Raw genomic sequence first — 11,935 nt, forward strand, 5'->3', positions numbered from 1 at the left:
TTTTTTTTTTTTGTGTGTGTGTGTGTGTGTATTTGTTAATTATGTGAAATTTTTTATTATAAATAAAATATAATATAATAAATAAATATACATAAACCTTATTCTATATATATATTTTTTGAATACACAACTTTTTAATATATATTTATGATATATGTATTATTACCTATTTATATATTTTTTCTCAAAGAAAAAATCTAATTCATTTTAAGCATTAAGTTATGAAAAGAGAGAAGAATAATTTTGTAGATTCATTTCGCTCTTTTATTTTTATATATATTATATATTTTATATATGGTAAAATAAATAAATATATAAATATATATATATATATATATATATCAAAATAATATATCTACATTTTATTGTTTCCTAATTTTACTATAGTAATATTAAATTGATATATATTGCAATAGAAAATTTTCATTTGTATTATATCATATATAAATAAATAAATATATATATATATTTTTTATTTTTTTTTTATTATTTTTTTTTTTTTTGTGTACAAATTTATCATTTTATATTTATCGTTTAAAGTCCATTTAATTTATTATGTTATTATAAATGGAATGATCATAAATCTTTTAAAATAATAATATGAAAGATCCTTTAAAAAAGAAAGAAAGGGAAAAAGGCTATTATAGCTGTTTAGATTTTGATAATTTGTATAAAAAAAAAAAAAAAAAAAAATTAAAGTATTCTATTAACAGAGACAAGAATTTAAGTGACACGGAATTATATGAGAAGAACAAATTAGTTATACGAAAAAAGAATAATCATACATATATTTCAAAACATAATATATTAAGAAAAAGGAAAGAGGATGAAAAATTATGTTTACTTAATAATGTAACAGTATATAAAGATTATTTTGATAAAGGTGAAGATAAGAATGATGAGAAATTAAGAAACTTAAAAAAAATTTTAAGAATATATGAAAATGTGTCAACACATGAAAAAAAAAAATTATATGAGTTAATAAAATTCTTTTCTTTTTCTGAAGGAGGTTTTCAAAATAATAAATTACGACAGAAGGTGTGGTTATTATTATTAGGATTTAATATAAATATATCGAAAGAGAAAAATTATAATGAACATCCAATATCTATATTATGTAGAAATCAAAAGAAAAAATTTAAATATCATGATAATTCCATAACATATTTTAAATTAAAATGGAAAAAAAAAAAAGACAATCAATATAAGCATGATAATAATTATAATTATTTTCACGTTGGGAAAAATGAGAAAATGAAAGAAAGGGAAAGGATAAATAAAAAGAAAAAAATAGGAAAAAAAAATAATAGGAGGAAACATGTTTTAAGGAAAAATAATACGGATGGTAATAATAATTATAATGATGATAATAATGATAGTTTTGATAATAATCATAATGATAATGGTCTAGATGATGATGCATCTTATATTAATAATTCAAACTATTCATGTTCTTCTAATTCTTCAGTTATTTCTGTTTCTTCACATAGTTCATATAATGTACACTCTGCTTTATCCTTTGAATCGATATCCCACAATTCACTTAATTCTTCGGATTATTCTTTATATCCGTCCACATCATCCGTTTTGTCTTCTTCATCTAACTCTCCTCTTTCTTCGTCTGTGTGTTCCAATGTTTCCAACTTTTCAGATAATCTTAATAAGAGCGTTAACGATCAGATGGGTCTCATAAAATCAAAAGGTGACGATGAAAAATCGGGAAGAGGAGAAAGAAGAATAAATAAAAAAAGAGGAAGGGGAGGAAAAAGATGCCCACTGCATTTTTTCTCAGCTCGTAATTCATACGAACTTGGAGCATGTGAACATATAAATTGTTCGGAGAATTATTATGGTAAAAGAGAAAAATCTTTATTTTCAAATGTGTTATTTTTTTATAAAAAAAGTAAAAGAAATATAAGGAGGAGATCTAAATGTTTGTATGATGAAAATAAAAAAGCAAAGAAATGCATTAAGAAAGAGACGAAAAGAATTGTACATTCGATCTTAAGTATTGATAAAGATAAAGAAAATTTTGATAAGAAGAAGAATAGGAAGTTTTTAATAAAATTATTAAAAATAATTTATAAGAATTTATTAGAAATAGATTTATATATAGTAGATTATATTATAAGAAAAGATAAATTAAAAGAAGAGAAAAGTAACATTTTAACATATTTACAATATAATATAAAAAATAATTATAATATGAATTCAGATATAAGAAGATGGATAATCGATAGTGTTTTATTAGATGAGAATGATAGGATACAAGTTAAGAAAGATGTAAAAAGAAGTGTAAATACATGGAATGTTCATAAATCTATTATATATGAAATAAAAAAGACATATCAATATATATTAAAAAATATTATATGTAGTATATTATATAAGCATTCTAATAAAATATATTATGCTCAAGGAGTACATGATGTTTGTTTAGTTTTTATAACTTTATATTTTCATAAATTTTTTTTAAGATATAAAAAATATGTATTCTTAGAACATTTTATATCACGATATGTTGTTAATAAAATATGTCATTGTATATATTCTAAAAGGAGAAAGCGGGAGATAGGGAAAAAAGGAGTGCCTTTTGTTTTTGATAATTCTTCTTCTGATGTTTTATCAGAAGATGTATATATAAAAAAATTTAGTTTGTTTAAAAAAAAGGGGGTGGATTATGATACGTCATCTGTTGTTGATCGTGTGAATGATAAGATATGTACTCACATTAATGATGATGTTAATAATATTATGTTGGAAGGAAGAAGTAGAAACGTGCAAAATGTTGAGAGGCTACATGGCAATAATAAAAATAATAGTAATAATAGTAACAGTAATAGTAGTAGTAATAATAATTATAATTATAATAACGTATCAGAAGTAATAGAAACGAATTTTATAAATTTTGAAAATTTTGAAGAGTTCGAAAATTATTTTAAGAAAGGAGATAGTAATATTGTCGATATGCATTCAAACGATAATATACATAATAATTGTTCATTAATTAAAAAAAAAGGAAATATTTGTATGTATGATATATTTGAAGATAATATTAATAATATGTTTTTAATGGAAGAAGAATATATTGAAAAAATATGTTTACTTAAGAATATAAATTTAAATAAATATATAAAATATAAAAAGAAGAAGAAGAAAAAAGAATATATAGTATATTTATTATGTGAACGATTTTTATTATTTTATATGATTGATTATTTAACGTTATCATTAGATATATCTATTAAAAATACATTTAAAAGTATCGGTTTATTATTAAAATATTTAGATATAGATGTATATAATGTTTTTTGTTTATTACAGAAAGAGCAAGAAGGTGAAAATATGAAATATAATAATAGGAATTATAAAAAGAATAGTAATGAGAAAAATGCAAGAAATAGTTCTTTGAAATTAAGTGGTACCGAATTTTTCTTTTGTTTAAGTTGGGTGGTTACATATTATTCTCATGTGTTAACAGAGTTTGATAAATTAGCTCGAATTTTTGATACATTATTATCAAACAATGGTATATTTATAATATATTTTACGAGTGCCATCATATTATATAAAAAGGAAGAATTATTAAATATAGCTAATAAAAAAAGAAAGGATCAAGGATATAATAATTTATATTCAGAAACACATTATATATTTCAAAATATGAAATGGAAAGATATAAATGTTGAAAATATTATAAAGAAAACATATTATTATATGAATTATAAGATTCCTTTTGATACCTTTCTAAACAAAATAAAAAACAAAATTTCCTTTCCCCCATTTTCACCCATATATAGTTATCCTTTCATTCTTCATCATTTTGATTATGAAACCAAACAAGAGGAATTGAAAAATAGGACAGTAGAGAAGTCTATTTTGAATTTTTATAATTATAAAAATGGAGAATATAATAATATACAAAATTATGAATTGAAGGATATATCTACGGAAGATACCTTTTTTGGTGTCATGGGGAATGTAACACCCTTAAATAATAATAATAATAATAAAAACGAAATAAAAATAAAGGAAGCATATAAGAAAAATACTTTAAATAGTGATAATAATATAAGGAATAATGTATCTAATGATTGTGTTAATAATAGTGATTGTAATAGTGCTTATTATAATATATTGAGGGAAGAAAAATATAATAAGAACAAAAAAAACAATAACAATAATGATAATAATAATAATAATAATAATAATAGAGATAATGAGAGTGTTAGTAGTTTTAATGGTTTTGAAGTTGATAATAGTAAATATATGAGCGATTTAGAAATTAATAATAATAATAATAATATAAATATTAATATCAGTAGTAATAATATTAATTTCAATAATTCGTATAATATGAAAATTGAATTAAGCAAGATGAAAACGTATGATAAATATATCGATCATATATTAAATGATGAAAAAGGAAAAGATAAAGAAAGGAACGATTTATACTTTAATAATAATTGTTGTAAAGATAATAATATTTATTTATATTATCCATATTCCATTTTATGTAATAATTTAGATTTAAATAATAATATTTTGAAAAAACATTTACTTGTGGAACATTTTTTCAAATATGTACTTTATGATTTTATTATAAATTATGAAGGGATATGTAAAAAGTACCAAATGGCATCTCAAAAAATTTGGTATACTGTTAAATATGTACATGTTAGAAGTAAAAAAGAAGTTATTATTTATAAAAGAAGAAAAGAAAAAGAAAGAAAAAAATGTGAAAAGATATTTCACAAAATGACTAGACATGTAATGTTATTATATTTACATAAATGTAATAAAAAGAAAAATAAAAAATATATTTATATGAATTTTTTAAGAAAACATAAAACCTCTTTATCATTTAATCATTTTACAAGTAACAAGATGAAAATGAAGACAAACAATAAAATCAAAAGAAACTATAGCTACAAGAATAATCATAAAAATAATAACAGTAATATTAGTAATAAAGCTAGAGCTATCATACCACCCATTTACAAATATATTATTCAAAATAGTAGTAATGTTATAAAAAATGATGTGTCATGTAAAAAGGCAAAAATTAATAACCCTTCATCACATATAAAAGAAAATAATAAAAAGAAAAATTTTGAACACATTTTTTATCTTCTTAAAATGTCTATGCATAATTCCCCATATGTTCATTTCTTTTTAATCTTTTTTATAATAACCGTATTTACATCCTTATTTTATTATCGTCGATAGGGAATATAAGTACACGATAATATGTGATAAGGTCTGATAAGATATGATAAGATATATATATATATATATATATATATATATGCATATATTTGTTGTTTTTATAAAAAGAATATGCAAAAAATTGTATATTATGATCAAAAAATTATAAAAGTAATGTATAAAAGTTTTGTACATATTCTCACACATATAAAAATACACATAAGAATTATTAACATGAGAAGGAAACATATTATTTTATATATTACAAGAATGATTCAAAAAATAAATAAATATATATATATATATATATATATATATATATATATATATATTTGTGTTTATTATATATTTTATATATGTTTAAGTCTTTCTCATTTTATTTATAATATGTGCTGAATAAATATATAAGAACCTCAATTTTATAATTTTTATGTGATCCTTTTATTTTTTAAACATTTGATAATTAAGTTAAATAAATATATATATATATATATATTTCATTATATTAATATTTATTTGTTTTATAATTTTATATTAATTTTTTTTTTTTTTTTTTTCTTTTTTTTTTTTGATCTTTTGAACTGTTATACAAAAAAGGTGAAAATGAAAAACTAAAAAATGTATGGTTTCAATATTTTTTAAGGAGTAATACTTTTGTAGGAGAGAGGAAAAAAAAAAAAAAAAAAAAAAAGTAAATGTAAATGTAAATATGTGTGTAAATCCTTTTACAGTTCATAAAATATATTATATATATATGTTCAATATATAAATCATTATTAATATATGTTTGTATGCTTTTATTTAAGAGGTTATAATATTTATAAATATTAAAATGAAATAATAATAATAATATATATATATATATATATATATATATATATATATATATATATATATTAAAAATATGTAAATAAAAAAATGAATATGAAAAGAAATAAATCTTAAGAAAAATAAACAAAATTGTACACATTACATACATATATACATAAATAAATAATATATATATATATATATATATATCTTTTTTTTTTTTTTTTTTTTTTTTTTTTTTTTTTGTCATAACTAAAAATGATATGCTTAGAAATAAGATCATAAAATGTTTATAAAAAGTAGGATAATAAATTTTTATAAGAATAACCCTTTTGCGTTTTGCTTAGGAAGTACTTGGTTTTTATTAATAAATGGTGGCATATTATTCAGTTATAAGTATTTTAAAAACTTTGAGCACAGGCATTGTTATATTAATGATTCCATAAACATTTTAAAAATATATATAAATTACAAGAAAGGTGATAATTTAAAATTATTAAGAAGAAAAGGTAATATTGATTCCTCAAATGAAAGGGCAAAGTGTGAACTGATCTTTTCATATAACGATGAGAAGATATATTTAAATGTAAATGCTATAAGGATAAATAAAAAAAAAAATAATAAAAATTATAATGATAATAATGATGATAATAATGATAATAATGATGATGATGATGATGATGATGAAAATCGGGACATTTCTATATATTTGGAAAATCCATTTTTGATAAAAAAGGATATAAAAAAATATTTTTTAAAAGTCAAATTATTTCTTTATTCATTTGTTACAACTACAATGGAAGATCAGATAAGTCAAGAAAATTATGAACATGAAAATAAAATGAAGAATAATATTAAAGAAAATAATAATTTAATACTATCAGATGATATTAAAAATAAGAATGAAAAAATATATGATATAATAAAGGGTGCATCTGTTTGGAAAATAAATAATCTAATGGTTGTAAAGAAAAAAAAAAAAAAAATTATAAACAATGATAATATTAAAGGTGATGTACTTCAAAGTGATGACATTAAAGGTGATATACTTCAGAGTGATTCTATATGTCCTTCTTCAACAAATAATATAAATAGTGTGGGATATAATAGTGTTATAAATTCCTTTTTATTTTATATAAGAAGTTTTTTTAATAATAATTTTTATTATGTATATGAAATATATCCAATATATGGTAATGTTAAGGATAATTCTTATTATTGTAAATATGATAATAAGAGAAAGACGTTAAATGATACTCAACGAAATTTATCGCAAATTATGTTATGTGCTTTTTTTATTTCTACAATGTTAGCAATTAAAAGAATTTATATATATAAAAATTCGTATTCTAGTTTAAATTTTGTTAAAAATTTTGTATTACATAATGAACATCTTCATAATATATTAGGACATAAACAAGTACAAATATTAAGCATATCAGGGATACATGAAAAAAATTATCTCAACAGTAAAATATTTTTTCAAGTAAAAGAAAAACAAGGTGTTATTCAAATGACAGCTACTCGAAATTCTTCAGATACCTCTTTTTTTCTTCTACACGCAAAGTTATTATTGAATAATGAAATGATTGAATTAAAGAAAGAAATTTAAGAAAACTCGCTTTTCTAAATCTCAAAAAAAAAAAAAAAAAAAAAAAAAAAAAAAAAAAAAAATACATATGTGTTATAAACAAAATAAATATATGAATATATAATAATTTTTTAATGGATACAAATTTGTAGACCTTTACGATCATAAAAAATTTTATATTATTAGTTTTATCAAAAATTAAGGCTAATACTTTTTAAGAACTATTAATAAAAATAATGTTATATATATATATATATATATATATATATATTTATTTATATTTATATATGATTGTTTTTTAATTTTTTTGTATACACTTGTAATAGGGAAATTATTTCGAAATATTACCCACATATTTATAATATTTATAAATGTTTTTTTTTATATTTAAATTTTTTTTTTTTTTTTTTTTTTTTTTGTCTATTTTGAGAGAATTTCTTTGCTTTTCAAACACACAAAAGTTATTATATTTTTTAAAATTAAAAAATTGAGTTATAATTATATAAATTGCAAGAATATTGTTTATTTTTTTTATTTTTTTTATTTTTTTTATTTTTTTTTTTCTGTGTTCTAATTTAAGGAATAAAAAAAATCAAAAAAATAAATAAAATAAAAAAGTAAAAAAAAAAAAAAATAAAATAAATAAAAAGTTAAGAAATAATCCTATTAACATATAAACATATAAAAAGTACATACCAATTAATATTATAAATATATATATAAAAAAAAAAACATTCCAAATAACTTATTAACAAATGAATTATCGAACATATAAATATATTTGTTATATATAAGATGCCTGTATGTTTTAGTACCTTTAAAATATGTGGTTATAATGAGAAATATAACACAATATTATATAGGGAACCTATTTTAACAAGTGAAGAGTATGTAAAGAAATATGTGATATTTTTTCCTGGTGATTATTCTTATTTTTTTAGTAATTCAGTATATACATCATTTAAAACGCAATCAACATGTGAATGTACCAATTATTGTTATAGTTATGAAGCATTATTTTGGATACTATCACAGAGGTATTTATATGATTACATTTTGTTTATTATCCCTAGTGATTTTTCAAATTATTTTGCGACATTTTCTAATTTTTTAAATCCGTGTGATATACCTTTAGATAATAATCTATATGAACTGAATAGGGAGAATGAAAATAATTATGATGTATTAAATATGGAAAATAAAATAAATAAGAAAAGTGTCTCTTTTATTAAAAATGAATACATTAATAGTAATATAAGAGCAAAAAGTATAAAACATTTACTGTGTTTATTACTATCATTAAATAATGAGGTTTTACATAAAGATATGCTAAATGAAGGGAATTTCCATAAAATAATTAATAATGAAAATAATTATAATGATAATAATGATAATAATAATAATGATAACAGTAATAATGATAATAATAATAATTATTATTACATTTGTTGTGATAAACCATTGATTAATTATTTAGGTAACGAATTGAAGACGGAAAAAAATATATATTCGAAAGAAAGAAAGAATAATATATTTATGAAAAATATAATAAAAAACAAATTAGTATTAATAGGATTTAGTAAAGGATGTAGTGTATTATTTTCATTGTTAAGAGAATCACATGAAGGACCTTTTTTTTGGTCTTATGTTGATTCTATCATATTCTTAGACCCAGGGTTTAATAAAAATATTTATAACATAAATATAGAAAAAAATGCATTAGAAAAATTATCACAACATAAATTGAAAATTAGTGTTCATTGTACACCTAATCAGATAATGGATAATACAAGTATGAATATTCATGAAGAATATATACATTTTGTTAAAATATTAAAAGATATTCATATATATATTAGTACGTATATATATTATATAAATGTAGATAAAGGATTGAACCCTTTAACTTTACATTATGAAATCTTGATTGATTATTCTGAAGAATTTTCTAACATCTGTGAGGAGGAAAGTACACCTTTAATAGTAAATGGTGTTCATGTGAGTGAAATACAATATTGTAAAAGGGAAAAGCATTTAAAAGATTTTTTTTTCGATAAATGGAAAAAACATTCATGGATAATAGACACAATGTTATAAAAAAAGAAGAATGATAAGATAAATTAAAATAAATGTGTAACAAAAGGGGGGGGAGTTGTCTTTTTTTGTTTTTTTTTTTTATTCCTAATTAGAATTATTATTATTTTTAATATAAATATAAATATTAGTATTTGATTTTTTTTTTGTTGCAACATATATACGTTTAAGGATATTCCTTATAATATATATATATATATATATGTTTATGTTTATGTTTATGTTTATGTTTATATAATTATTTTATTATGATAAAAATTTACATAGTTGTGATTATAAAATGAAAAATAATAATAAAATAAAATCCATTTTTATTATAATAGGCTAAGATAATTTTGATGTAAATAAAAAGGTATATATTAAAATGAAGAAATATGCATTGGTTTAAATAAAAAGATATATAAATTTATGAATATATATTAATAAATAATTATATACTAATTCTGATTACTATAATAAAATACATTTTCATATATACATGTTTGATGATCTACTTGGAAATCATCATAGATAACACTATTGCCTATTTTTTTTTTCAAATATATAATAGTGTGAAATATTTCATTTTTAATTTGAACTTCTATATTACCTGCTGTTGGATAATCATAATAAAATACGTAAGATTCTTTTGAGTTATTTATTTTCCAAATAATTTGGTTATATATATATGAAAATTCGATCATACCACATGCTCCAAGAATAATAGATGCATCGTCATTATATTGGAATGTAAAACTTTCATCATACTCATTTGTATTAGGTACACAAGAATCATCTTTATTTTTATAATTTTCTTTACATGTACAATTAATTTTACTATATTTAAATGTACACTCTGAATTTCTAGAGCAGCCTCCATTATCTTTTAGACAAGGGTTTTGTATTAAACATACACCATCTTTTTTATAATAATTATATGTACATACACATATTGGTTCTTTATTCATTACATTTACACATATAGAATTTTCTGAACATTTTTTATTATGTACACATTTATCTTCTAAAACACATTTTCCATTGACAGCTACATGACCTTGTTTATTACATACACATTCATGTGGTTTATATTCTCTATAAATACATTTTGAATCTTTTGGACAATTCCCTTCATTAATTAAACAGGAGTTTTCATAAATACATTCTCCTTTATTATTTTTTTTAAGATTTTCTTTACATACACATTCTGGTTTAAAGTTTACAATAGAACATTCTTCATTTTCTTTACAATTAATATCTTTACAATAATCATTTAATATACATTCACCTCTTGATGATCTATAATAATGTTCTTTACATTCACATTTTACAATATCTGTTTCTTCATTATAAGCACACATTTCATTTGGATTTGTACAAATATTTTCATATTCTTTTCTTTTACATTTATTTTTGGCTATACAATTAATACCATCTTCCATTTTATAATCATTAGCACATATACACACACCATTCTCTAGAACAAAACGTTCTGAACATTTACATGTTTGTTTTCCATTTTCGATAACACAAACTTTGTTTGATGGGCATGAAAGATCACATTTGTTGTCTGGAACACATTTACCTTTAACATTTTTATATCCTTCTTCACATTGACATATTAATTTATCATTTGGAAGAATTTGACAAACTTGATTTTGTGAACACAAAACAGATTCACAATCATTTGGACGTTCACATAATTTATTTCCATATTTTGAAATATAAGGATTATCACAAAAACAATCATAATTAAATCTGTTCCCATAGCATGTAGAATTGTTATGACATTTATTACATAAATTGGAGCAGCTGTAAGATACAAAAAGATATTGATCATTAATACAATAAGTATCAAAATGGTATATTAAACCAATATCACATTCTGATAAATCATTACAATATGATTTTAAAGAATTCGTCAAAAGCAAATCATTACATCCTTCCCCACCTTTTAAAATTGCTTTATCAATATTTATTTTTCCCCCTTGACATTGTAATTTACTTGAAAAACGACTTCTGAAGATTTCTACCTTTTTAATATTCATATTGTTTATATTATTACTATTTGTGTGTGGATCTGTACTAAACTGATTTGAATTGTGTGAGGATATTTCATTTTGTATTTCTAGCATGGATATATTGTTATGAGGATATTGGTTGGTTCGACTATTTCTTGAAATCAAATGGAATTTAGATTTATTAATATCTGGTAGAATACTTGAATTATATAATGATGGTATATTAGAATGA

At 20.0% G+C, this 11,935-nt stretch overlaps 4 protein-coding genes across 4 annotated transcripts in view; 3 read left to right on the forward strand and 1 right to left on the reverse strand.

Annotated features, from left to right (window-relative positions):
* Positions 1–600: 600 nt before the first annotated feature.
* On the forward strand, positions 601–5,229 carry PF3D7_0323100 (conserved Plasmodium protein, unknown function; the record flags this gene model as incomplete). The annotated part of the gene is made up of 1 exon (XM_001351266.1): positions 601–5,229. The coding sequence occupies one exon, from the start codon at positions 601–603 to the stop codon at positions 5,227–5,229; it is 4,629 nt and encodes a 1,542-aa protein (XP_001351302.1).
* Positions 5,230–6,304: 1,075 nt separating this feature from the next.
* PF3D7_0323200 (conserved Plasmodium protein, unknown function) lies at positions 6,305–7,630 on the forward strand (the record flags this gene model as incomplete). Its single annotated transcript, XM_001351267.2, has 1 exon — positions 6,305–7,630. The coding sequence occupies one exon, from the start codon at positions 6,305–6,307 to the stop codon at positions 7,628–7,630; it is 1,326 nt and encodes a 441-aa protein (XP_001351303.2).
* A 774-nt stretch (positions 7,631–8,404) lies between these two features.
* Positions 8,405–9,706, forward strand: PF3D7_0323300 (conserved protein, unknown function; the record flags this gene model as incomplete). Its single annotated transcript, XM_001351268.1, has 1 exon — positions 8,405–9,706. One exon carries the CDS (start codon positions 8,405–8,407, stop codon positions 9,704–9,706), a length of 1,302 nt encoding a protein of 433 aa, XP_001351304.1.
* A 434-nt stretch (positions 9,707–10,140) lies between these two features.
* Positions 10,141–11,935, reverse strand: part of PF3D7_0323400 (Rh5 interacting protein) — a gene marked incomplete at both ends in the record, with an annotated part of 3,261 nt that continues 1,466 nt past the window's right edge. The window contains one exon of the mRNA XM_001351269.1: positions 10,141–11,935. This exon is cut by the window's right edge and continues 1,466 nt beyond it. Within this exon, the coding sequence (XP_001351305.1) occupies positions 10,141–11,935 (1,795 nt within the window).

This window comes from Plasmodium falciparum (assembly GCF_000002765.6).
Source record: "Plasmodium falciparum 3D7 genome assembly, chromosome: 3".
Lineage (NCBI taxonomy): Eukaryota > Apicomplexa > Aconoidasida > Haemosporida > Plasmodiidae > Plasmodium > Plasmodium falciparum.